At 37.5% G+C, this 27,812-nt stretch overlaps 1 protein-coding gene across 1 annotated transcript in view; it reads left to right on the plus strand.

Annotated features, from left to right (window-relative positions):
• TMEM131 (transmembrane protein 131) overlaps nucleotides 1–27,812 on the plus strand; it is a 234,482-nt gene that overhangs the window by 91,538 nt on the left and 115,132 nt on the right. Inside the window, exons 6-7 of the mRNA XM_077749192.1 lie at nucleotides 5,546–5,586; nucleotides 23,168–23,236. Of these exons, the coding sequence (XP_077605318.1) occupies nucleotides 5,546–5,586; nucleotides 23,168–23,236 (110 nt within the window). The remainder of the gene's footprint in view (nucleotides 1–5,545; nucleotides 5,587–23,167; nucleotides 23,237–27,812) is intronic.

A 27,812-nucleotide genomic window follows, 5' to 3' on the forward strand; every position in this document is an offset into this window, starting at 1 on the left:
AGCCAGACTACGGACTAAGAGAAAATATTTGCAAACCATGTATCTGACAAAGGACCTCGTTTTTAGAGTATATAAAGGACTCAAAATTCAATTTAAAAAATCCAGTTGGAATCAACAAAGGACGTGACTACACATTTTACTGAAAAGGACATACAGAGCAAAGAAGACATTGAAAGCTGTTTGACCACATTGCTCACCCAGAAAATATAAATTAAAACCAGAGAGGGAGGGGCACCTGGGTGGCTCAGTCAGTTAAGAGTCCGACTTCAGCTCAGGTCATGATTTCACGGTTCATGAGTTGAGCCCCGCGTCGGGCTCTGTGCTGACAGCTCAGCCTGGAGCCTGCTTCAAATCTTGGGTTTCCTTCTCTCTGACCTCTCCTGCTTGTGTTCTCTCTCCCTCTCCCTCCCTCCCTCTCCTCCCTCCCCTGCCTCCCTCCCTCTCTTCCTCCCTCCCTCTCTCTCTCTCAAAAATAAACATAAAAATAAACATTAAAAAAAGAGAGAGAGGGAAGCTAAGTATAAGAGACTCTTAAATACAGAGAACAAATTGAGGGTTGCTGGAGGGAGGTGGTAGAGGGATGGGCTAAGTGGATGACAGGCATTAAAGGAGGACACTTGTTGGGATGAGCACTGGGTGTTGTATGTAAATGATGAATCCCTAAATTCTACTCCTGAAACCAATACTATCCTATATGTTAACTAACTTGAAACTAAACATGCACACATACACACATAACCAATAACACTGGAAGATAAAACAGTATGGAGAAATCACATAAAAATTGATAGAAATTATTTTGAATCTTGAATTTTATACCCAACTGCTATTGTTTAAGCGTGAGAGTAGAATAAATATTTTCTGACATGAAAAGCATTAAAAAAAAACCCACAAACTCAACAAATCTTTTCATTATAAGATTATTAATATTGTTACCCTTCTCTGTGTGCTTTTATCCTCTTTTCCCTTTTTTGGGGGGGGTGGGGCATTTACCCTATTTTTGCCCATTGTTTGTCAACATTTCTGCATTATTTTGTATTAGGTATTTACAGTTTATAGGTAGGCTTTGGTTTTCTAACAGTTCTTTTGTCTTTTTTATCTCCTTTAGTCATACTGTATATGTGTTTTTGCATCCAGTTTTTATGTTTTTTTCCCTCTCTATCTCGATTTAGGGGCTTAATTTTCAGATATACATTTAAATTATGTTTAACCCATTATTTCTCAAATTCAAAAACAAAATAGTGTCTATTGTGCTCTTTTTCTTTCTCTCAAGGCTTAGGGTGTTTTGTTGGCATGTACTGAGATTTTTATTCTTGTTTATTATAATTATATGGTTTCTCTATTTTGTGGCTTGTACTTCAAAACCAACATTTACTTTCTGCTTTTCTAATCTTATTTCCACAGTTCCTTTACCGTGACCATCTGCCTGTCTTTCACAAGACAGCTTCCTCATTTGCAATTCTTCATGAGTAATCTTGTTGGCCAGATTGTCTTCATGAAGATTTTTTCCCCCTTAAGAAAGTGTACATGGGTGATAAACTTGTTCCCTTTCGGTCAACTTCACATGAGAACCACAGAGTTTTGCATGTTCGAGAATTCTTAGGTTACGTTCTTTATTAAAGTATGAGTGACAGACAATAACCTGTACATGTTTAAAGTGTACAGTTTGAAGAGTTTGACTATTTATGTGCTTGTGAAACCATCCCTACAATTAAGATAATGAACACATTCATCACACCCAAAAGTTTACATGTGACCCTTGGTAATCTGTCCACCTTTACTCTCTGTCTCTAGGCAATCACTGAATTGCTGTCACTATCAGTTTATATTGTAAACCATTGTATATTAATACAGTCACACAGAATGTACTTTGTTGGTTGGGGGGGTGGTTCTGGCTCAGCATAATTGTTTTGAGATTCCTCCATATTGTGTGTATCATCAGTTTATTCTTTTTTTTCTCAAATGTTATTTTCTGCTCTTTTAAAGAATACTATATTTATTGTAAAACAATAAATGTTTAAGAAAAAAATTCCCAGTCTTTATTCTTTTTATTGCTGAGTAGCATTGTATTGTGTAGATATACTACAATTCATTTATCCATTCACCTGTTGATGGAAATTTGGGTTATACTATATTGACCTGCTATCAACATGCTATAAACATAAAGCTACTGTAACCATTCATGTACAAGTGTTTTTCTTTTGTTTCTCTCAGGCAAATATCTAGGAGTAGAGTGGCATCATCATATGTTTAACTTTGTAAAAAAAATGCCAAGCTTCTTCTAGAGTGGTGGTTTTATTTTACCTTCCCACCGGCAGTTTAAGAAAGTTCTAGTTGTTTCACATTCTCACCAACTCTTGGTATATTTTCAATTTTGGACATTATAATAGGTGTGTAGTATATCGTTATAATTTAAATTTGCTTTTTCCTTAATAACATACTGAGCATCTTTTCATGAGCTTAACTGACATTTTTATAATTACTTATTTTAAAAATTGTGTAGCTTTTATTATTCTTATTCACAAGTTCTTTATATCAAGTTTTTCATCAAATATATGATTTGCAAATATTTTCTTTCAGCATATGGTTTGCCTTTTCCTTTTCATATAATGTCTTTTGTGAGCATCTTAAAATTTTTGATGAGATCCAGTGTATCTGTTTTTTCCTTTTACAGTTAGTCCTGTTCATGAAATCTTTGTCCAAGATTGCAAAGAAAATCTCATGTTTTCTTGTTGAAGCTGTATGATTTTCATTTTTATGCTTAGAACTCTGATCTGTATACACATAATTGGAATACCTGGTGTAACATAAGGATAGAGGCTCATTTCTCCTTACGTAGGTTTGTTCTTTTGTTCCAGCACCATTTGCTAAGAAGACACATGTTTCTCCATTGAACTGCATTGATGCTTTTGTTGAAAATCAAATGACTATAAATGTATGAGTTCATTTTTGGATTTTCTCCAGTTCCATTGATCAATTTATCTGTCTATGGCATTACCACACTGTCTTCATTACTATAGCTTTTTAAAAAATTGTAGCAAAATATGCATCACATAAAAATTACAGTTTGAACTATTTTAATTGTGTAGTTCAGTGATACTGAATACATTCATATTTGTTTTGTATCACTACCATCCTGCTCCAGAACTTTTTCATAATCCCAAACCAAAACTACTCTGCACTCAATAAACAGTAACTCCTCATTCCCTTCACCTAACCCTTGACCATCACCATTCTACTTTCAATCTCTATTTCACTACTCTAAGTACCTCATATAAATAGGATCATGTAGTATTTGTCCTTTTGTGACTGATTTATTTAACTTAGCTTAAGTGTAGACTTTGTCTTCGAGGTTCATCCATGTTTTAGCATATGTCAGAATTTCCTTCCTTTTTTTTAAGGCTGAAGAATGTTCTGTTGTACATATAAACCACATTTTGTTTGTCCATTTATCCATTGGTAGATACTTGGATTTCTTCCACACTTGATTGTAGACAGTGCTGCTGTATACAAGGATGTCCACATATTTGTTTGAGTCCTTGCTTTCTGCTTTCAGTTATTTTGGGTATAGGCCCAGAAGTGGAATTGCTGAATCATGTTGTAATTCTATGTTTAATTTTTTGAGGAACCACCATAGCATTTTCCATCGCAGCACCACATTTTACATTCCCATTAGTAGTGCATAGGGTACTAATTTCTCCACAGCCTTACCAGCATTTGTTATTTTCTGATTTTTTGATAGTAGCTATCCTGATGAGAGTGAAGTGGTATCTTATTATAGTTTTGATTTGCATTTCCTTAAAGATTAGTGATGTTGAGCATCTTTTCATGGGCCTGTTAGCCATTTGTATATGTTCTTTGGGGAAAGGTCTGCCAAGTTGTCCACCATTTTTTAATCAAGTTTGTTTATTTGCTGTTTATCAGTATCAAAGATGAATTGTAGTGGTTCTTTATGTATTTGTGTATTAACCCTTTACCAGATATATGATTTGCAAACATTTTCTCCCATAATTAAAAATTTTTGTAATGAAAAGTTAAACATATATATTTTTTAAAGTTTACTTATTTGAGAGTGAGCATGTGCAAAGTGGGGGAAGGGCAGAGAGAGAGGGAGAGAGAGAAAATCCCAAGCAAGCTCCATACTGTCAGTGCAGAGCCCAACACAGAGCTCAAGCTCACAAACCATGAAATCAAAAGTCGGCCGCTCAACTGATTGAGTCAGCCAGGTACCCTGAAAAGTTAAACATATTTTTAAGCACAGGAGATAGAAGAGTTGAGAATGAATTACGTACTGCTGCAATGGATTATTAACATGTTGCCTTTATACACACACATACTTCCACACACATGCAAGTCATATTGCTGAAACAATTTAAAGAAAATTACAGACATCCTGACTCTTCACCTGCGCCTGAGCTTTCACTTTCAAACATTAAGGACATTTTTCCACATCTGCCCTATTTCCCCCATATACAGTCTCCAAAATACCATTTCAAAAGAATACATATTAATGGTAAAAATAATACCACAACTTTCCTGCTTTTTCTAATTATAACATAGAAGCTAACTCCTTTTTGGATAAGTTCCTAGACAGTATTCCTTAGAGTTTTGGCATTTTCTCACATACCCTTATTAAGAACCTATCTTCATCAGTTGCCTACCAACTTCTTGCTTTTTCTCTTGTCTTCCTCTCCTTTATCCTCTCTACACTGCAGCCAGAATAATGTCTTTAAAACTTAAATCAGACCATGTCTGTCTCTATCTCTCTTACTCCTTCAGACCCCTTGTACTGCATTTAGGATAGAACATACTCCAAACTTACCATGGCTTCTTACCAGATCACAGCACAGTCTGGCCCCTGCCTATCCCAGCTCCATCCAAGTTGACCTACTGTCTGTTTCTTGAACATCCAGGCTCTTTCCTCAAGTAGGACCTCTGCATGTGTTGTTTTCTCCGCTTCCACACACAGCTCTTTTTCACACTTTGTCACATTTAACGTAAATGTGGTCTCTTCAGACAGGCCTTCCATCATGACATATTGAAGCACATCACCCGTTTGTGCTCTTTCACAGCAACCTTTCCAATATTCTCATGGTTCTTTCATACTTACTTAGTTTTAAAAGACTATCTCCTCCTACCTCCCCCCGCCCCCCCACACAACCTTGAGTTCCCTGATGGCAGGAACCTTGATGCGCTAGCACGTGTGATACACCTGGTAAGCAGCGAGCAGTGAGAGGCACACATGAGCTCACAAAGTGATTATAGAGAGGGCTCTTTTTACAGGGTGTACTAGTTGGGCAAGCTTTTAAAAATCAATCACATTACTTTGTATTATTTCCGTGTGTGTTTAAAATCTAGTCCCAAATTATTCTCTCATTTGACTTACATAATGTGACAAATCATTTCATGTAATTTGGGGATCAGGTTTAACCTGAAAATCTGAGTATAAAATCAAAGTTGAAACTACGGTATATTTTGGATGTTCTCTATGTCTGTAGTATAAAGATTTGTTTTCAGTATTGTTATGGTTTTCTTCCTTTTACAGACTGAAACAACACTTGGACTCAGTTCGTATCAACAGAAAAGGTAAGGAAGGAATATATATATATATTATAATGTATAAAATTTTATGTATTTAATAAGATACTAACATAGATTCAGTTCCTTTTGGGGGATTCCAGCAATGCTGTCCTTCTCTTGCACCAACTTTTTTGAAGAGGGAAAAGCAACTTATAAATCACATTATATCATGTATTTCAAGTACTGTGTATGGAAAACCAGGTTTAAATCTGAATTTGCATGTGATATACTGTGTAGCCTTTCTCCTCATCGTCTACAAAGGGGTGTTACCCTTAGCAAGGGGTGAAATGCACTTTACTTCTTAGAAGATCAGCTTTGTAAGTCCCTGATGGCTTCTTGTGGCTATTGCTGCCTTTTATGGACCGACCCATTCTGCCCTCAGTCTTTACAAGGTGTCTTCCTGCAGGCCCCTGAGGGAGGAACTCAGAGCAGTGAAACCCAGTCTTGTGACTGAAAGAGAACGCTTTTGAACAGTCTCTCTATGATAACAAACAAGGGAGTTGTTTTACCCTTAGGTCTTATGGAAATATGTACATGCGTCTGAATTTGAAGATGTCTTTCTCACATCTGAATTCTTTGGTCTTTTGGTGGCTTCTCACATCTGTTAGAGAAACCATTGAAAAGTTACTATCCTCATAACCTTTGCAGACCCAGAAGTTCTGCACCTGGTTTGTAAAGGACATGTGAGCTATCTGTGAATTAGATAACACTGAATGTCCTTAAGGCTAGTGAAATGCAGATTGCATCCACAAAGAACTTTATTTTGAGAGAGCTGTAGCACATTTTCAGATTAAGACAATTAAGCTTAACTTCATAAATACAAAAATGCAACTCATTATTCACTGGTTTTATTCTTTTCAGTCTTTCATATCTGCAGTAACACGGCCCCACTTCCCCATTATTCTGTCTGTCTACCTAATTTTATATATGCCCTGCTGGGACCAGCTCTACCCATGAACCCTGACCAAAGGATACACCCACTGCCCACAGTGAGATGTAGACTTCTCTGCCCTTGTGATTATAAATCATAATGCCACCTTTCCATCCCTCTCCCCTTCCCAAATATCTTTGGCACTAGAGTGGATTGTTTCCAAACTACTACATGTCTAGCCTGATGCCACCTTGGCATCTAAGACTCTATCTCTGACTCATTTAGAGCTAAACTAGTGGCAAGAAAAGCACACCTCTTATCTTATGCTTTTTCCTTGATACTTTATTGCAGCAGTTAGGAAACTAGCTAAGAAACTATATTGGCTATATTTGTGAAGATGATGTTATGCATCCATGATCAAGATTTGGCTTTAAGGTATTTTCCTAATATAATGAAGAATTTACATCCGTACATAATTATATTCTGATCTCATGTTCCACTTACCTATGCTCTATATCTGCCTAACAAACTACCCAAACTTACTAGCATAAAGCAATCATATTATTATGCTGTCAGACTCTGTAAGGAGTTGAGACAGAAAGAGCACAGCAAAGATACCTTGTCTCTGCTCCATGATGATCGGGGCCTCCGCTGGGGAGACTCCAGAATTGGAGGCCTGTTCACTTGCATACTGATGCTAGCTTGTTATCTGGGACCTCAGCTGGGCTGTCACCTAGAATGCCTACATGTGGGTCCTTCTGTCTGGTCTTTTCACAAAGGCTTGTTTGGGCTCCCTCATAGGATGATAGCTGGATTTCAAGAGGGAACATCCCAAAGAGAACCAGTAGAAGATGTATCACTTTTTTTTCTTTTCTTTTCCTTTTTGTACCTTCTCCGAAGTCATATAGTGTTACCTCTGTCAGATGCTGTTCAGTCATTTAGGTTGGTCTTGGTTCAAGACGGGGAGGTGGAGAGACATGGGAGTGGGGTATTCAAGATGGGGAGGTGGAGAGACATGGGGAGTGGGGTGTAGAGAATGAACCCCCACTTATCTATGGCAGGAATATCAGATGATTCGCAGACATGTTTTAAAACCATCACACTTAACTTTTTTTTTTTTTTTTAAACCAAGATCCCAAACTGGATAAACACTTGGTTCAAACTGGTATGCATACCCTATGGGTTTGAAACTTGATTAGGTACTAAACATATGCTTTAGCTCAGGCTCCTGTAACAAAGTACCACATAGACTGAATGGCTTAAACAATTTATTTCTCACAGTTTTGGAGGCCGGGAAGTCCAAGATCAGGATGCCAGCAGATTTGGTTCCCTAGTGAGGGCCCTATTCTTGGCTTACAAGATGGCTACTGTCTCCCTTTTATCCCAAATAGCAAAGAGAGAGAATGGAAGCAGGCTTTCTGTTGTCATTTGCTTTGAAGTCACTAATGCCGTCATGAAGGTCTCACTTTGTGGCCTTCTCTAAACCAAATTACCTCTCAAGATTTTCATATTGGAAGTTAGAGCTTCAGCATATGAATTGGGGTGGGGAGTACCAATTCAGTCCATAACAACATACAGGTCTAAATTTAAATTTTGTGTCTCATATCAGCTAACTAAAAATTAAACTAAAGAACTAGGTTTGTGAATTATGCTTAATAAGTCATTTTAAAACATGTGCGACATGGAAAAGCAAGCATGGTCTCCATACATACCAAGCATGTGATGATCAGAACATAGCTTCTACACTGAAAGGATTTAGCCATCTTTTAAAATATGTGACTCAATGCTGCACAATCAAATTAAACACTGCCAGAGCTCTCATTTAAGAATAACTTTAATGAGGGGCGCCTGGGTGGCTTAGTCGGTTAAGCATCCGACTTTCGCTTAGGTCATGATCTCGCAGTTCGTGGGTTCGAGCCCCGCGTCGGGCTCTGTGCTGACTGCCAGCTCAGAGCCTGGAGCCTGTTTCAGTCTGTGACTCCCTCTCTCTCTGACCCTCCCCTGCTCATGCTGTCTCTCTCTCTCTCCTAGAAATAAATAAAACATTAAAAAAAAAAAAAAGAATAACTTTAATGAACATGCATATGTGAAATAAAATGTGAATGAAAATACAAAATTGTGCAATTGTAGAACAACAGAAGTTGTAAATACAATGTTTAGTTGTAAAACAACAGAAATTGTAATATGCTTTCAGTTTAAAAACAAACTATTCTATAAAAACGTCAACATTTGGGTTTGAAAATTCAAGTAAGATGGAAGTTATCATGTGATTTAATATTCTAAGTACCAGAGACCCTATTAGATGGTCTTCTTTAGCCCCTTGTTTAACAGACAAGGAAGCTGAGACCCTTAGAACCAAAGGATATGCTGATGGTTAAAGGGGCAGAGTTTCATTAGAATTCATCATCTTGCCAGTCCTGTGTTGTGTTCACTCTCTTTGCATAGCAAGTTTGGAGTCCTTCAGTATTCCCTGGATTTTCTTTTTTTAGCCAGTATTCCTAGGAGTTTCTGAAAGTATCTGCTCAGTACTGGGACTATGTACATACCTCCTGCCTGGAGGCATCTTGAAGGGCAGTGAAGATACCCCTTCTGATGAGGTCATAAAGCAGAGGTGTTGAAGTGACAAAACACAGGCTACTTTGTGGAAGAAAGCAACACACTTGAGAAGGATAAAGGGTTTAATTGTAGGGATCCAGGTACGTAAGATACATGCATGTGCCTTACTTGCATCATTAAAACGGTCCATAGGCCCAAGTCATAGCTGAGGTGGATGTTGGCTTCGGACTCCAGAGTGTGATCTCCAATCTCAGGAGTGTGCCACCTCCACAGTCTCTCTTCAGGGACATGGCCAGGGTCCACTGAGCATTAGAGATTGCTGGGAGGGACCCTTTGTCTTTTGACCTTCTGTAGTCATTTCTGCATCAATTTCTCACTTTTTCTCTTCCCCAGTTTTACAATCCACATGCTGCCTGCTCTCTGGCTTTTTCAGTAAGCCAGTAGATTCAGCCCCGTCCTTTGTCGTATTGCCTGTACATGATCTCTTGAGTCAAAACTCTCATTCTGTAAGTGACTCTTTACCCTCCCAGGGAAATTTATATCATGAAAAGTCCAGCTAATCAAATGATTCTATAGCTAGTGGATTGTATGGCAGTACAATGATAGATGCTAGCTTCTGGCCACCATTTCTTCCTCTCCTGCCTTTTCTTCTCCCTCCTGTCCCTTGCCACACACCATTATCATCTACGTTAGTTTTGGGGGGACCGGCTTGGCTCCAAGGGCTTTCAGGAAACTGGGAGAATGAACTGCTGCTTTTATGACCTCAGGATTGTGGGAAGTAAAACCATGGAAAACAGAATTTTCCAGAAAACTCTCTTTTCTGTTCCTCTCCTTCATTCAGGCTCACCCTTTCTAATTTGTTTTAATATAGTTATCAATTACATGATAATATTTTGTTTAAAAGTGAAAGCATGTGCTGCCTTTATGATATAATGGTGGAAAACGTGCATATAGTGTTCCATCAGTGTTATTTGAGTTGAATACCACAATATTACAATGAATACCAGTAATTTAATATTTTGTGACGTAAGCCATCCTTTATGGTTGACTTTTCCTGGGATTATGAAGCCCTGTGGTGGAAAATTAGGAATCAGAAGTCCTGAGTTCTCTGTTTACCAGCTGTTTGACCTTGAAAACAACTACCTAATTGCTCTGAGCATGACTTTCATTTGCAAACTGGGGAAGATTCTTTCTTGCCTGAAATACCTTACATATGATATAAGGTCATGCATTATTTAAGTTTGTTGTGAGGATCAAATGAAAGATTTATTTGGTAACAGTAGTTTGCAAACTTTAAAATGTTATATGAATACAAGTTGTGGGTATTTGATAATTTGGTCAGTCATTCAGCAAACATTTGTTAAGATCCTTGTGTATGCCAGGCTTTGTTGTAAGAACTGATGACTTAGTAATTATATTTGTTACCTATCACCATGTAATAAACTACCCCCAAACCTAGCAGCTTCAAACAGCAGACATGTATTATCTTTTTGTTTCTGAGAGTGAGGGATTTAGGAGCATCTTAGCAAAGTAGTTGTGGTTCAGGATTCTTTCTGAGATGGCAGTCAGAGTATCAACCAGAGCTGCAAGTCATTTGAAGGCCTGGGCGTGCTAGATCCTCATCAGGATATCTCACTCATGGAACTCTGGGCAAAACACCTTAGTTTTTGCTGATTGTTGGTAGGAGGCCTTAGTTCTTCAACATGTTGAACCCTCCATAGGCCTTGTAAAGTGTTGCTGCATCATGACAGCTGTGACCCCAGAGCAGGTGATGCCATATTCCATTCATAATAGGTCACCTCCAAGGCCAGAGGAGTTAAGTTCCATCTCTTGAAGAGAGGACTATCAGAGAATCTGTGCATATATTTTAAATCTTCTACAGTGTTGGACGGGCACGATAGTGCAAGACTCCTGCGCTGGTGTAGAGCATATGTTTCCAATGGGAAAAACAGGCAGAAAGCCACTAAATAAATAAATAAACTAACCTAGAGTTTATTTGGAGTAGGCAGGACTCCATTGCTTAACTTTGGATGTTGAGGGAGGTTTCTCTGAAATGATGTTTAAGCTTACCTGGTGAAAGTCTTAGGGACGAGCATTTCAGACAGAAAAACAGTTAGTCCAGAGGTCTTTCATTGGGGACAACACTATTGTTAATATTATTGTTATCAGAGATGAAAAATTTTAGTATATACATAACTTGGTAAGAAGCGTGTGTGTGTGTGTGTGTGTGTGTGTGTGTATGCACACTTAATGTTCATAATCAGAGTCTTCTAATCTTTAAGTTTCCTTGTATCTCTGGGAATTAAGCCAAAATATTGGTCTGAGAAATAATTTCCAAATTAAGGTAGTGCTGGGATTCTTTAATTGACTCTCTAATTTGCTTATTATTAGGTACAACTATTTTGGTTGCCTACAGTTAACCATAAGCTCTAGAAGATTGTAGTTAGATCCCAAACTTGGTAATATCTTAATGGCAGATAAAATTTGCTATCACTTACAGTTTAAAATTTTTAATTTTGTGAAAAAGCTCAAGGGAATGTCCTTAAGCTGTTTTTTAAGATTTCATTTGGGTTCATACTTTTATTTTGTAACTGTGGAGCTTTTAGCTGCACATGAAATGACATATATGGAAAAAAAAAATAGTACTACTTTGCATAAATCTTGAAGACTGTAGTAAGTTGAAGATAGGAAGTCAACTTATCAGAAGAGAGCTTAAATAAAGATACGGTTTGCTTTGCATTAAACCACAGCAGCAGATGTTGGTAAGGCCCTTTGAGTAGGCCAGTTTACTTCACTTATTTTTAAAAAGCATCAGATTACTCTCACCTTAAATACAAGTGTGACAGAATTCATATTTCTGGAATGGTGGTGTGAGCAGCTTGGGGACTTCTCCCCATAAGAAGCATTTCTTAAGATGATTGAAATTAGCAAAAACAATATCTGGAGATAGATCAAAGGACTTACAATGGATTGAGAAATATTCAACAAAATCTATATAAAGTTGATAAGAGCAGTGGGAGACCGTAACATTCAAGCTGGAGATTGCATCCATCACACCACACCTCTGCCTTGCTAAGAACTATTTCAGTGGGCTCAGCAGACAAATGGATGTTCCCTATCTCTCCCAGCTCGCTGGGGTGGATCAGCTATTCCAGTTGGGTTTGGCAGCCAGCAAACATTGGCAGATCTCATTTTCCATGGGTTTCGTGCTGTAGGGGCTTATTTTGAGTGGTTGATGGCAATCAAGTGATGCTTGTCTCTCCCCACCCCCATTCCCACAAGTAAGGATGATCAGAATGGGTAGGTGGTAAAAAGAACAGTCCCTTTTTCCTACACAGCTCTGTGTCTTGGGAGAGCTTTTTCAGTGTGCTCACCAGCTGAGTGGCATGCCTCATGTGCCCGAGCTTCCTAGGCAAAGGCCTATTCTGGCTAGATTTAGCAGTCAGTGGACCTAGGGATCAATTTGACCAACGATGTGCAAGACCTGAACACTGAAATCTCCAAACATTGCTAAGAGTAGTTAAAGAAAACCTTCAAATAAATGGAGAGAGAATACTGTCTTCATGGATTAGAAGACTCGTTATGAAGGTGTCAGTTCACCCCAGATTGATCTATATATTTCAATGTAATCCCAATCAGAATCCCCACAGGAGAGATTGCCTATAATCTAGCTAATTCTGAAATTCATATGGAAATGAAAATAACTTAAAATAGTAATAATGTAATAGAATCCAGTACTTTATCAAAGGTTATTGGACATATAGAGAACCAATAAAATGACCTGTAATCAAGGGGAAAAAATACAAACAGACCTAAATATGACAGAGATGATGGAAGTAGCATATAGGGACTTTAGTACATCTGTTATATGTGTTCAGTGATTTAAAAGAAAACATGAAAATAATGAAGGAAAAATGGACATTATGAAAAAACACATGGAACCTCTGGAGCTGAAAAATATAGTTTCTGAAATAGAGAATGTCACTAATAACAACATAGATGACATTTTTTTAAAAAGTAAATTTGAAGACATAGTGATGGAAGCAACCCAAACTGAAGCACAGGAAGAAAAATTTACTGGAAAAACCCTGGTGATCTGTGGTACCATGGCAAGCAATTTAACACACATGTAGTTGAGTTCCAAGGAATTGGGGGGCCGGGAAAGCTATTGAAGAACTTCAGTAAACCCAATGCAAAAGTAACACAAAGAAAACCACACCACGTCACATAATATTGTTATTGTTGATATCCAATGATTAAGTGAAAAGCAGCCAGGAATAAATAAATTACATGTAGGGATTCTAAAGAGAAGAATGACTGCTGGCTCTTCATCAAAGATAGCACAAACCCAAAATCAACAAAACGACATCTTAAAAATATCAAAAGAAAAAATTGTCAACTCCCACAATATTATATTGAACAGAATTATCCTCCACAAATACATTTCCAGACAAAAACTGAGAACTTGTGCAGCCAGCAGACTGTCACTATAAAAAATGTTAGGGAAGTTCTTTACATTCTGAAGGTAGGAACCATTACTGATGAAAACACAGCTCTAAGCACAATAATGAAGATCACCAAAAAGGTGAAAATAGTGAAAGTATGTGGATAAGTATAAAAGACATTTTTTCTCATTAAAGATTGCTTTAACTGACTTTTAAAAACAAAAATAATTACATGTTTTATGGGATTGATAACTTGTGTACGTTACATGTATGATGACAGCACAAAGGACAAGAGGAGGAGAAATTGAGTTATAAAGCTCTTACATATATGTAAAGTAGCATAATATTATTTGGAGTTAGAGTGTGATAAGCTAAAACAAGTACTGGAAGATATATTAAAATCATTTAAAAATAAAAACAACCCAAGGAGAGCTAGCTGTTAAAGTGGAATACTTGATTTAAAAGAAGGCAGATGAAGAAGACAAAAGGAATAAAAAGCACATGGAAAAACTTGAAAACAAATAGCAAGATGGTAGCCTTAAATCAAATATATCAAAAATGAAAATAAATGTGAATGGTTTCAATACCAGTTTTCAGACTCTATTAAAAAAATAAAGATCCAAGCATATGCCGTCTATAAGAAATGTACTTTATTTCAAACTATATTTAATTTTTTTTATTTTTTTAAAATGTTTTATTTATTGCTATGAGAGAGAGAGAGAGAGACAGCGTGAGCAGGGGAGGGTCAGAGAGAGAGGGAGTCACAGACTCTGAAACAGGCTCCAGGCTCTGAGCTGGCAGTCAGCACAGAGCCCGATGCGGGGCTCGAACCCACGAACCGTGAGATCATGACCCAAGCGAAAGTCAGACGCTTAACCGACTAAGCCACCCAGGTGCCCCTATATTTAATTTTTTTACCTTTTGTTTTGTAGTGATTTTAGTTTATTTTTTAAGCATTTTTTTTTTTTAAGTTTATTTTGAGGTGGGGAGGAGCAGAGAGAGAGGGAAAGAGAGAATCCCAAGCAGGCTCCATGCTGTCAGCACAGAGCCCGATGCGGGGCTCGAACCCACGAACCGTGAGATCATGACCCAAGCGAAAGTCAGACGCTTAACCGACTAAGCCACCCAGGCGCTCCTGTATTTAATTTTTTTACCTTTTGTAGTGATTTTAGTTTATTTTTTAAGCATTTTTTTTTTTAAGTTTATTTTGAGGTGGGGAGGAGCAGAGAGAGAGGGAAAGAGAGAATCCCAAGCAGGCTCCATGCTGTCAGCACAGAGCCCAGTGTGAGGCTCCATTCCATGAACAGTGGAGGTCATTCCATGACCTGAGCCAAAATCAGGAGTCAGTTGCTTAACTGACAGACAGCGACCCAGGTGACCCAGCAGTAATTTTAGTCTAGAGAAAAGATACAAAAATAGTACAAAGAATTCCTATATACCCTTGACCTAGATTCCCACTTTATTTAACATTTTACATTTGCTTTATCATTCACAGTCTGCCTCTCTACCTCTTCTCTCCTTCCTTTTTCTTCCCTCCCTTCCCCTATTTGTCCTTGTATATACATATAATGTATATGTAAGCATTTTTCTGAATTTTTTGAGAATCAGATATAGATGTTGCTCCTTTACTCCTCAAAACTTCACTGTACAGTTCTTATGAAGAGGGACATCATTTTATAAAACCAGAGCATGCATATCAAAATCTGTATATTAAATACAGATTAAAATCTGTATATTATGTGTATATAGCACACATAATATTCAATCTGTAGACTTTATTTTAATTTGTCAATTGTCCCAGTATTGGGACACTTTTTATTTTAAATTTTTTTTAATGTTTTGTTTATTTCTGAGAGAGAGACAGTGTGAGCAGGGGAAGGTCAGAGAGATGGTGACACAGAATCTGAAGCAGCCTACAGGCTCTGAGCTGTCAGCACAGAGCCTGACACGGGGCTCAGACTCACAAACCGTGAGATCATAACCTGAGCTGAGGTTGGACGCTTAACCGACTGAGCCACCCAGGCGCCCCAGGACACTTTTTATTTTAAAAAGAAAATAAGTTTTGGTCCAAACCTCAAGTCAGTATCAGTCATATTTAATTTTCATGTCTATTTAGTCTCAACTTTAATGTGCAACAATTGATTTGTATTTTTATGTCCTTGACATCATTTGTTTAAAGTAGAGACCATTTATAACTAGTGGCCAATATCCTAGTTTGGATTTTCTCATGGTTCATTTCAGATTATGCATTTTTGGCCAGAGTAACACTTAAATTTGTGTCCTGCTCAGTCCACCTGATTTTCAGGAGGCACATGATATCTGTTTGTTCCATTTTTCTTTTGTAATTTATAAATATCTCGCAAAGAAGTACCTTGAGACCATGTAAATATGCTTTTTGACATCAAACTCTTACTAGTTACAGCATTCACTGGTGATTTTGCCTGGAAATTTACTGCTCTGGTGATTTTTTTTTTTATTTTATCATTCCTTCTGTGTTTATGAGTTGACGTTCTAGTGCAAGGATGATGTAAAAGTCAAAGTTCATTTCTGTAGGTGTAGATATCCAGTTATTTCACCACTATTTTTTGCAAAGACTGTCTTTTCCTCACCTTAGCACAGTCATTAAAAAATCAATGGATCACATATGTTGGGTCTATTCCGTATGATTTTCACATGTCCCCTTCATTGAACAATTTCTAAAATATCAAGATGTTCCAGGCTTACCTCATAATTTTCCTGCCCCAGCCCTGGAATATCCTGTTTATTCAGAGACTTCTGCTTCATTTTAGTGGAGGATATTTACAAACTAAGATCTGTGTGCTATGTGTACTCATTGCTGCTGGGGTGTCATTGACTCTAGGTCTTGTTAGAATTAGGAGTTGCTGTATGTGTATGTGCATAAACACACACATCTCTTTCCACATCTATCTATATTAAAAACTATGAGTTGTGGGGCGCCTGGGTGGCTTAGTCGGTTAAGCATCCGACTTTCGTTTAGGTCATGATCTCGCGGTTCATGGGTTCAAGCCCCGCGTCGGGCTCTGTGCTGACTGCCAGCTCAGAGCCTGGAGCCTGTTTCAGTCTGTGACTCCCTCTCTCTCTGACTCTCCCCTGCTCATGCTGTCTCTCTCTCTCTCTCTCTCTCCTAGAAATAAATAAAACATTAAAAATTAAAAAAAAAAACTATGAGTTGTTACTGATAATTCCATTTTTAATACACCACCACAGTGTTCCTTCTGTCCTTCCCTCTTGTGTTTCTGTATATTTTCCTGCGATGAGAAATCTGGCTCCAGTTATCTGCAGAATATATACCTGATTTCTCAATCCTAGAATACAAATAAATTCATTTCAGATTGGTTAACTTATACCACCACGAAAAACAAACCTGCAAGTTGGAGTATAGTGTTTAGAATTTATTTTCTTTAGTTTGAATGTATATGGTCAAAATACTTGATTCAGAATTACATGTGTGATGTTCTTTACCTTTCTCTCCATCCTCTCCACTGCCCGCTTCCATTGTTATCTCCATTATAGTTCTGTTCGTTCAGAAGAAAGTTTGGTTCTTTGGTTTCTGTCTGTATTCCATTTGAGAGTTTTTTACTTCCATTTTACAAGTTCACTCATTTTAGGGGTGCCTGGGTGGCTCAGTCGGTTAAGTGTCCGACTTCAGCTCAGGTCATGATCTCACAGTTCATGGGTTTGAGCCCCGCGTCAGACTCTGTGCTGCCAGCTAGCTCAGAGCCTGCAGCCTGTTTCAGGTTCTATATCTCCCTCTCTCTGACCCTCCCCTGCTCACACTGTCTCTCTCTCTCAGNTGTGAAACAATAGAATTCAAAAAGTCAGAATGATACAAAAATGCCAAATGTGGATTTTTTAATATATTTCTTTCTCCACAAAAGGAAGCATGGTATATAGACTTCTTAATGTTCTGTTTTATCTGCTTAAAAATCTAGCCTGTAGAGACCTTTCTCATTATGTTTATAGACTGCAAGATAATATATCATGTGAGTGTGGATTGTACATGAGCATTTCATTTCTAGTATTTTGCAGTTGCAAACAGTGCTTCAAAGAATGGCCTTGTGGATATGTACTTCTACATTTTTGAGAGTTATCTGCAGAATAGATGCCTACTATTAAGATTTCTGAGTCAAAAGATAAGTGCATATGTAATTTGTATTGTTGAGAGAGCATGGTTAGGGTAAAGTCCTAGACATGGGATTGGTGAGCCATAAGTAGTTTTGTTAGTGTTGTCAAATTATCTTTCAAAAGAGCTGTGACAGTTTGCGTATCCCTCATCACTAAATTAGAGTCCCTATTTTCCTAAGCTTTTCCTACAGATTAGGAATATACTTGTTAATTTTTGTCAGTCTGTTCAGTGAGGAATTCTGTTGTCATGTAGTTTTAGCTTGTCTTTTTCTAGTTATGAGTGAGGTTGTGTATCTTTCTATGTGTTTTATACTATGCTTATATTTATCTTTAGATACTGTCCATTTTTATTCCATTTTTATTCTACCTCTTTTTCTTTATTTCTTCCATTTTAAACAATTTTTTATTAGAGATAGTAGTCCTGTGTTGCAAATATTATCCCTGTGTTGGTCAGGGAGATATGATTTTGAGGAAATGCACTCTTTTTTAATGTTTATTCATTTTTGAGAGACAGAGTGTGAGTGGGGGAGGGGCAGAAAGAGAGGGAGGGAGACACAGAATCTGAANGTGGTCTCAGATTTTCACAATAGTGTCATATCCATGGATAGTTGCAGGTTGGTCTTCCTGTGAAGGGCACTGCAGTTAGCAACAACTTGAGTCACTGTCTCAATGACATCACTCCTCAAAAGACACTATTAGGAAAAGGAGGAACAGGGAGAAGATACTCATAGTACATATATTTGACAAAGGACATGTATCTAGAATATGTGATGATCTCTTATAACTCAGTAAGACAAACATCCCTGTTAAAAAAACTTTTAGGGGTGTCTGGGTGGCTCAGTTGGTTAAGCATCCGACTTCGGCTCAGGTCATGATCTCACGGTTCATGGGTTCAAGCCCCACATCAGGCTTTGTGCTGACAGCTCAGAGCCTGGAGCCTGCTTCAGATTCTGTATCTCCCTTTCTCTCTCTCTGACCCTCCCCTGCTCATGCTATCTCTCTCAGAAATAAATAAAACATTAAAAAAAAAAACTTTGAATAGACACTTTACAAAGGGAGATCTCTAATTGAACAGTAAATAAATGAAATGATGTTCAACATTATTAGTCTTTAGAGAAATAAAAATTTAAACTTAAATGTATAACTGTAATTTCTTTTAAGTCACTGTTTTTCAGCTGTCTCTAATAAGAATCATATTTGAAACTATTTTAAACTGTTGATGACTTTGAAAATTTTATATGTTAAGGTACTTTTCCCCTCTCTTATTTCTGCTTGCAGTGCTTTTTGTGACTCAAGATGCAAAAGCGTAGTTCCCAAATGTGAGAATATAACTGGTTTCGGGGTTTCTTCTAGACATAAGGAATCACATTCTGGAGGTGGGGCTCTGGAATCTGCATTTCTACACGTGCTCTAGATGATTAAGATACAGGTAGACCACAAAGCATTCTCTAAGAAGTACTGGGCCAAAGAGTATCTTTTGTTTAGGTAGTAATTGCCTTTAGGAAAACATTTTAAATTTCCTGGTTTAAACAAATTCCAAAAGCTCCAAGAAGACTTTGCTTCATTTAGGAGCTGCCTGCTTAACTTGGACCTCACAGTCCACCAAGAAACATAGACCATGTCTCACAAGATTTCTTGTGTCTTTTCGGTTGTTCCCTTGCTGGAAGTCAGAAAATAGTCCTTATGCATCTCCTTATCCCCAAATAAATAATAAAAGCAATAAAAATATTTGAGACTTAGAAAACAATCACTGCAGAAAGTATAAAACCATGTAATATGCTATTATAGTGTCTCAGTTTCTGTTTCTTTGAAATTGGCAAAGAATACTGTTTTTTACATTGCTTTTGCCCCAGTTTATTTTTCAACATTAAAGATTTGCAAACATTTGTTTTCTGTTAATCAAACACTAAACAGTGTCACACCCTTTTAAAGTAAGCATAGTAGCAAACATCTCAGTCAGCTGTGGATACACGACAGCTGTGTCATTGAATTTTTGTTTTTGTTCTTTTAATAAGATTTTAAAAAACACCTTGTGTTGTACCCACTCAAATATTAAACTGTTCCTTAGACGTAAATCTGCTATTGTCTTGAAAATACATGTTTATTTCAGGGAATCCTCTTCTATGTATTTTTCCCTCTGTCATAGTTTGTGAGAAATCTGTAAATAACAAATGTCAGAATCTACTTCTGTGGAGCATTTTTTGGGAGGTCTTAGCCCACTCAAAGCATAAAAAATGAAAACGGGGCACCTGGGTGTCTCATTAGGATAAACATCTGTCTTCAGCCTAGGTCATGATCTCTAGTTTGTGGATTCAAGCCTTGCATCAGGTTCTGTGCTGACAGCCTAGAGCCTGCTTCAAATTCTGTGTCTCCCTCTTTTCTCAGCCCTCCCCGCCCTCCCAGCTCTCTGTCTCCCAAACAATAAAACGTTAAAAAAATTTTAATACATTTTAAAAAATAGAAAAAGTTCTAAGGATTTAAAAGGAAGAAATAGAATTGCCGTCACTCGCAGATGATTTGTCTACAGAGGTAATCAAAGATAGTGATCATTTTGGCAGCACATATAGTGACAGGAAAATCTAGAGGTATCTATAGACAAACTCTTAGAATTAATTTACCAATGTGACTTGGGTATGAGATCAGTACACAAAAATCAGCAACTTTTTTATGGAGAGTAATAACCATATATATCCAGCTGCCTACTTAACATCTCATTTAGATAAGACATCTCAAATTTAAATGTCTAAAGTAATAAGTACTCTTGAATGTCCAACCTATCTTTCCTTTCTCACTTCTTACCCACACCTTCCATGTCATGACTACATATCCAGTTTCTCAGGCCAAAATTTAAGAATTAAGTCATCCTTGATTCTCTCCTTTCTCTCATGTTCCAAAAACAATCCATCAGCATGATCTGTTGCCTTTAACCTTCCAAATACATTCAGAGAAGAGCCACTTCTTGCCACACTGCCTTGCACTCCCACAGACCACCGCTACTAGCATCCTCCCCTGACTGGATGACTGCGGAACTCCCTTGCTTTCACTCCTACAGCCTGTTCTTCACACTGCATCTAGAATTAGCCTTTTCAGATGTGTCCGATCACGTCACTGCCGTGCTGAAAACACTATAGAGGCTTTTTGTTACACTTAGAATAAAATGCAGGCTCCTGCAAGAAGACATGGCCTTTGTACTGATCTCAGCTCCTACCTCCACCCTCTGCTTCCTGTCACTCTGGCCACGTTGGCCCTCTATTCCTTAACAAGGCAGGTATGTCTCCTTTCTTCCCCCAGATCTCCACCACTCAGGTCTTGGCTACAACACCCCTCCTCAGAGAAGGCTTCTCTGTTCCTACTGTGTTTGGTCTGTCTCTCTGTATGTCCCATCATTACCTAGTAAATTCGACTTTTGTCTTCCCTGCTGGGATGTTAGTGCAGTGAGAGCGGGCTCTTTGCCTTGTTCCCGTAGCACTGGCCACTAGACAGCCCCGGGCATTCACTACCTTTGTGTTGAGTCAGTGGGGGTGTGTACGTTTTTGTTTTTGTTTTTGATCTTGCCTGAGTACTTTAGATGCTGCCATTTACAACTTGGGGAATAGATTCTCAGTTCTGTGAGAGAGGAAAAAAAAAAACCTGTATCTTAATCTTCTTTATATGTCTAGCATCTAATACAGTCAATGATTATATATATGAATTAATGACATACACATTTACTTCATGCATTGTACTTTCCCCCTTGATTGGATTAAGATATTGTATGTTTGGGTTTCACACCCTTGAAACTGATGAGCTGGTCAGCATCTTTTGATTTAAAGGTGCCAGAGAGTATCCTTGTTATCTTGTGCCTGAGAAGAGCAGAAATCAAAAGAGAGTACATTCTTTACCTCTTAATGAATGTGGCTTCTGTCTTGGGGGCAATTCTGCCTTTTTTGTTCCATTGTCTTTAGATTTTTTGTAAAGTAGAATCTTAAATTTGCTGTTTTCCTCCTTATTTGTGTTTTTCATCTTTTCTGTTCAGCATATGTAGAGGGATTATCAAGCTACAAACTCAACTCTTAGACATTACTTTTAGCACATTGATTCTACTTCTCAGACTGTTTAATCTTTGTAGAATTAAGTTAAAGCTAAATTTGCTACATATTCTGAGTGTCGTTGTATATTTCTAATGTATTTCCTGAATGAAATTACTGTATCATTTGAAGTTTGTGTTCTTGTGAATTGTGGTAATGGAAATAAAGTCTTACAAAATGGTTTTGCTCTAACATCATAAAATACAATAGAAAGATAAACATCCACTATTTAGAAACGTCAGTGGCTTCCTGAATTTTTTACTTTTCTCTGTTCTTAAATAGATGACTAGAGGCATGTGAACATCCCTACATCCTCCTGGTCATTTCTGTATTGTTTCATTGTTAGGGCGTGTCATGGTGATGTTTAGAAGGTTTGCTATTCAGAAATCTGTTTTAGTGAGGGGCACCTGGGTGGCTTACTAAGTTGAACGTCCAACTTCAGCTCATGTCATGATCTCACAATTCGTGGGTTCGAGCCCCGCGTCTGACTCTGTGCAGAGCCTGAAGCCTGCTTTGGAGTCTGTGTCTCCCTCTCTCTCTGCCCCTTCCTGCTCATGCTCTGTCTCTGTCTCTCAAAAATAGATAAACATTTAAAAAATTAAAAGAAAAAAAAAGAAATCTGTTTTAGTGAGAAGTTCTAGTATCAAGTGGGATAGTTAGAAATGATACTCAAATATTTAGGCTAAGACGTCAATAGATCAAGTTTGTTCCAGGCTCTCAAATGAAAAAGATATTTCAGTTCCTAAAACTTCTGTCCCCAAATTCATTTTTGTTTAGTTCCTTTGACGCTCTAGATACAATGTGATTGTGGTTTTTGTCTATATACCTACCTGTATTATCTACCAAGGATGTGTAGTTGTGTTGACTATTTATTGTTCATTGTGCATGTATCAAAAAATACAAGTAAACATATTAAGATACACTGTTATCAACTGTATCAACCAAATAAATTTCAACACTGAATCTACCTGAGCATTTTCTGCTTTCACATACCTTTGAGTAGGAAAAATACTCCCTTTTCTTCATTTTTTAAAACATATATTTCTTGATTTCCTCTAAAAAGAAAAGTAATCCACAAGCCTAATAGAACATTAAACTCTATTTTTCTTAAAGCAGACAGTCTCCTTCTGTCAAATATAAGAGATTTAAGGAAACAGGGAATGTGTTTTGATCTTCATAAAAGAGTTCATTAATTTCTAATTCACAGTGAGTTTTCTTTCTATAGTAAATTCTCTTTGAGTATGATCTCTCATCCTAGAGTGGACCAAAACAGAGACTAATGAACCAATTTGAGATTAGGGCATTGAGCAGTATTTATGGTGACTCATAAGGGCAGGGAGGAGAGGAGGTCGGCATACAGCACCAAAATTGTTAGTCTCAAACACCAAGTATTCTTACTTAGTAAGTATTCTTTCTTGTGACGAAACTCCAGTGTCTGACTTCAGTTTGGGGATATATATTGTAAAGAATTGTTTCTTATGCTGTTTTCTTTTTACTTACAGTATATCTCTATACCGGGGTAATTGCAGACCTATACGATTTGAGCCACCAATGCTGGATTTCCATGAACAGTAAGTTTAAAATTTTCAGACCATAGTTTCCCATTAAACTATCATTTGTATTTTAGGCATGCATTTGTCTTGCTTCCAGTCTGTGTTATCATGAGAAAGTTACATTCTCCAGTCATCAAAGAAACCGTGTTGTTGAATATGGTTTGAAAATGGGAAGCAAGCATCTATTATGAGTCTAACATATAGTATTAACCTCTGAAGTTTGAAAGATAACTACCTAATAGAGTCCCTGGTTCATAGGATCTTCAGGAGCTATATAAAAGTTGTAGGTTACTTTTCTGATTAGTACTTTATTTCCAGTCTTATTATTTAAGTTTTCCATGTAGATTTAGAAAGATCCAATATTTATTTGTTTGTGTGTGCTTTTAAAGTACAAACTCCTATATATCACCAAATAAATATTATTATCACTAACCCAAAAGGACAAACAAAAGAAAATCCTGCAGAAAGATGTGATTCAACCACAGAATTGCTTCCTTAAGCCATATTTCTGGCTTCCCTTCTACCTCTGGGTCTCAGGTTTTGCACATCTCAGATACACTAAGAATACACCAGTCTTCATCTGTATTTGGTTCCACCCTAATTTAGCAAGAAGATAGAGAATATCTTAGTGATATAACTACTAGAGCCATGCCACTCTGGTAAGTTAGGAGAAAAAAAGAATTTGAAAGGTAAGTGGTAGAGAAACTATGTAGATCTCTTTTGATTCAGCTAATGAAAATTGTAATTTTCTCTAGGGTTGTCAAAGTTGTAATTAGTCATTTATTATTATAGTAAACACATTAGGTTTAAATAATTTATTTACAACCTCAAACCTGGAATAATCAAATACACTAATTATATTTGTGTAGAACCACGGTAGAGTAGTTAGCATTAAAAGCAGGATATCTGCTAGCAGCTCCCATCTTTTAAGAAGATTATATTCCTACCCAGATCATGGATTTGGGTAGTGGGAATGCATAGAGAAGTTCATAGGATTCTTACGGCATTTCTAGATGGAATCAGTATTTTGATATAGTCATTATGTAAGTAAAATTGACTTCTGGGGCACCTGGGGGGCTCAGTTTAAGCATCTGACTCTTGATCTCAGCTCAGGTCTTGATTCCAGGATCATGAGTTCAAGCCCTATGTTCGGCTCCACACTGGGTATGGAGCCTACTTAGAAAAAAAAAATTTGACTTCTGGGTGTTAGATTTAAAGCCCATAATGTTCTGGGGTGCCTGAGTGGCTCAGTTGGTTAAACACCCAACTCTTGATTTCTGCTTAGATCATGATCTCATGGTTCGTGGGATGGAACCCATGTCGGGCTCTGCACTGACAGCACAGAGCCTGCTTGGGATTCTCTCTCTCCTTCTCTCTCTCTCTCTCTCTCTCTCTCTCTCTCTCCTCTCTCTCGCTCTTTCCCTCCTTCCCTCCATCCCTCCCTCCCTCCCTCCTTCCCTCTCTCTCCCTCTCAAAATAAATAATAAACATTTAAACAAACAAAAAAAGACCATAATGTTTAGATAGGAAACACATTACTATCGTTTCTTATAAAAATGGTTTAGGTACAATGTCGAGATTGCAAGGAACATAAAGTAGAGCCTTAATCCATTCACGGTAACGTGTCACCCACAGTCTCATTCTGTCAAATGTAAGAGATTAAAAGAAACAGGGAATGTGTTTTGATCTTCATAAAAGAGTTCATTAATTTCTAACTAACAGTTTTCTCTCTATAGTGACATTCCCTTTGAGTATGTTCTTTCATCCTAGAGTGGACCAGAACAGAGACTAATGAACCATTCTGAGATTAGGGCATGAGTAGTATTTATGGTGATGCATGAGTGCAGGGAGAGGAGGTCGGCATATAGCACCAAAACTGTTAGTCTCAAGCACCAGGTATTCTTTCTTGGAAAGCTTAACAGTAATCATTCTGGAGAGATCTTGTCAAAAGTTATATCCATCTGTTTTTCACTTTATAATTTGTTTTTTGAGAGAGTTTTACAAACTTTATACATCACTTGAGATAAAGACATTTTCAGCTATACAAAATGCCTAAATAGGAATTGGGAATTCCTGTTCCAAATTCTCTCTCCCTGGACTCATTAAATAATGTCCCACCCCTGAAATAGGAGAAATTGAGATAATGTCATACAAGATTCTGGCCTGGTGATTTTAACTTTTTGATCATGGGATCTTTTGAGGACTAGATGAAAGCTTCCTCTCCAAATGCACACAAAGACACACAGTTATGTGTACAAACACCGTCTTGCACACAGGTTCAGAGGTTTTCTAAACATCCCTCTCAGAGTCCATACCAGATCCTTCAGAGCTAGTGAAAGATTCCTGTTCTAGGCCACAGGTCATTAAATCACCACCACAGAACTTACTGGGATTTTGCTTAACACACTAGCAGTGCACGTCCACTGTAGTAAACTTAGAATGTCTTAGAATTCTAAGTAAACCTAGAATGCTAAGAATACTTAGCAGGGGAAAGAGGAAAATAGAAAATTACCAGCAGGTCAGCCCCGCAAAAATATTAACATTGAACTTTTATAGTTCAAGTCCTTTTTCCATGCATCTGTATTTATTTATCAAGTCACAAAAAAACATAACCATATTCTCTCAACATAAACTGTTTTATAACCTGCTTTCTAAACATAATACATTGTGTTTTTTTCCTTTATTCCATTGAATTATCTGTTACTTTATTTTATGGTATTAAAGAACATTAAATTATAAGGATAGATTTGTTAAATTCATTTATTGTTTTATATTGTTTTAAATTTAATTTTTAAAATCAGTACTGAAGCTAATGATTTAAATACAACATAGCTATATCCTCTAAAGAGAGTCCTAGGAATGGAGTTGTAAGATGAAATGATATGCAGAATATAAAGGTTTTGAGTTAATATTTAGGCTAGAGAATAATTTGGTGTCGTGCACAAATAGAAGTGGTAAGAATAAGTGAATTAATGTATGACTAGAGAGGAAATAGATGGGATTTCCTTAAGTGACTGAAACTGAAATCTCATGAGCGGAGAGAAACTGTGGAAGTTAATTGAAAGTATGTGAGTGGACAGGTGAACTCCAGTGCAAGCAAGGGTCAGGCAATACAGTGAAGAAACTAGCATAGGCCCTAGTTACAGCACAGGAAAGGAATATAGTAGGTATACTAGACTATTCCCTACACCAGCAAAATTACATACTACTCCAAAATAGTGGAAAAGAAAAGAAAAAAGAAAACCATTCTACTATTTTAAACTTCTCTTTGTCCAGTCTGAGAGCACTGAATGGAGTTTGTTTTCTCTCACAAAGGTAAAAGTGGATCTGTAGAAGTAGGAGTTGGGGGCAGATGTGAACACATGTATATTAGGGTTCAGTCAGAGGTTTTATATGTGACTGTGTTGAGTGTATGTATATGTGTGTGGAGTTTTTTATGAGGAATTGGTTTATACAGTTTTTGAGAACTGGCTAAGCCCAAAGTGTAAAGGGGCAGGCGGTCAGGAATGGAAGATTATGAGTATTCTGGAATCCCAAGGACAGGAACTAAAGCTTGATGCCCACAGGCAGGTTCTCAGGGAAGATCCTGAGGAAGCAGAACAATTGCAGATCCATCTGTTACTTGGAATCTCTTAGCTCAGGTAAGGCCTAACCAATCTTTGAAAGGGCTTCCAACTAGTCAAAACAGGTCTACCTAATCTCTCTTTTAATTAATTTGAAGTCAACTGCTTAGAGACTTGAATTATATCTTCAGAGTCCCTTCTCAGCATTGGTATTTGAGTGAGTAACTGGGAGAAGGTATGTGTATGCTACAAAATGGCGGCTGCCTCCCTTCCATGTTCCATCTCTCAGGAGAGAGCATCACGTGTAACCCACCCTAAGCAGAAATGTATAAAGGAATTGTGGGAACTATAGTTCACTCCACTCCAGTTAATGATCACAAAGCCACCATATGGTTGTAACCAAAGAGGTTCCTAAATTTCGTATTTTTGAGCCTACAGGATCACAGATAATATGATTGGAAGAATTTGCCTAGTAGTTTTAGAGCTAAGTTTCTTTTTATGAAACTTGAGAGTACTTTTAGTACAAAGAGAGTGAAGTTGTGCATTTTCACTGCAGAAAGTAAATTATCAATAGGTTAGAAAATAACTGATTGTTACTAAAGGATTTCTGGGAACAGATATTTTTTTTTTCCAGTCTAAAAAAAAAAGAGGCTTAAGAGAGAAATAACCCCTCTTCCCTGCTGGATATTGTCTACATGCAATGCCTGGGATACTATGGCAACCATGTTGCAATTAGTGGTGCTGGCTAAGGACAGAGCCAGCAAAATTTGTCTAAGAGTGGAAAAGTGGAAAGAACTTGCGTCCTTGATAATAGTGTTGAATTAATTGACCCTGGAACTGCCCTACTTTGGGTCTTGTTAGATGACGCTAATCTTGTCTTTCTTGATCGCTTGTACAGTACATGGTACCACTGACTTCTTCCTCCTCCTCAGATCTTTCTCCGCCTCTGTTTTTGTGAACTCACTCTGTTTTTCTCCTGTGTCTAAAGCTGTTTTTTCATAGTCTCTTTGAGGGTTCTGTTCCCAGTCTAT

The sequence above is a fragment of the Crocuta crocuta genome, unplaced genomic scaffold (genome assembly GCF_008692635.1).
Source record: "Crocuta crocuta isolate KB4526 unplaced genomic scaffold, BGI_CrCroc_1.0 scaffold118, whole genome shotgun sequence".
In the NCBI taxonomy this organism is placed as follows: Eukaryota; Metazoa; Chordata; class Mammalia; order Carnivora; family Hyaenidae; genus Crocuta; species Crocuta crocuta.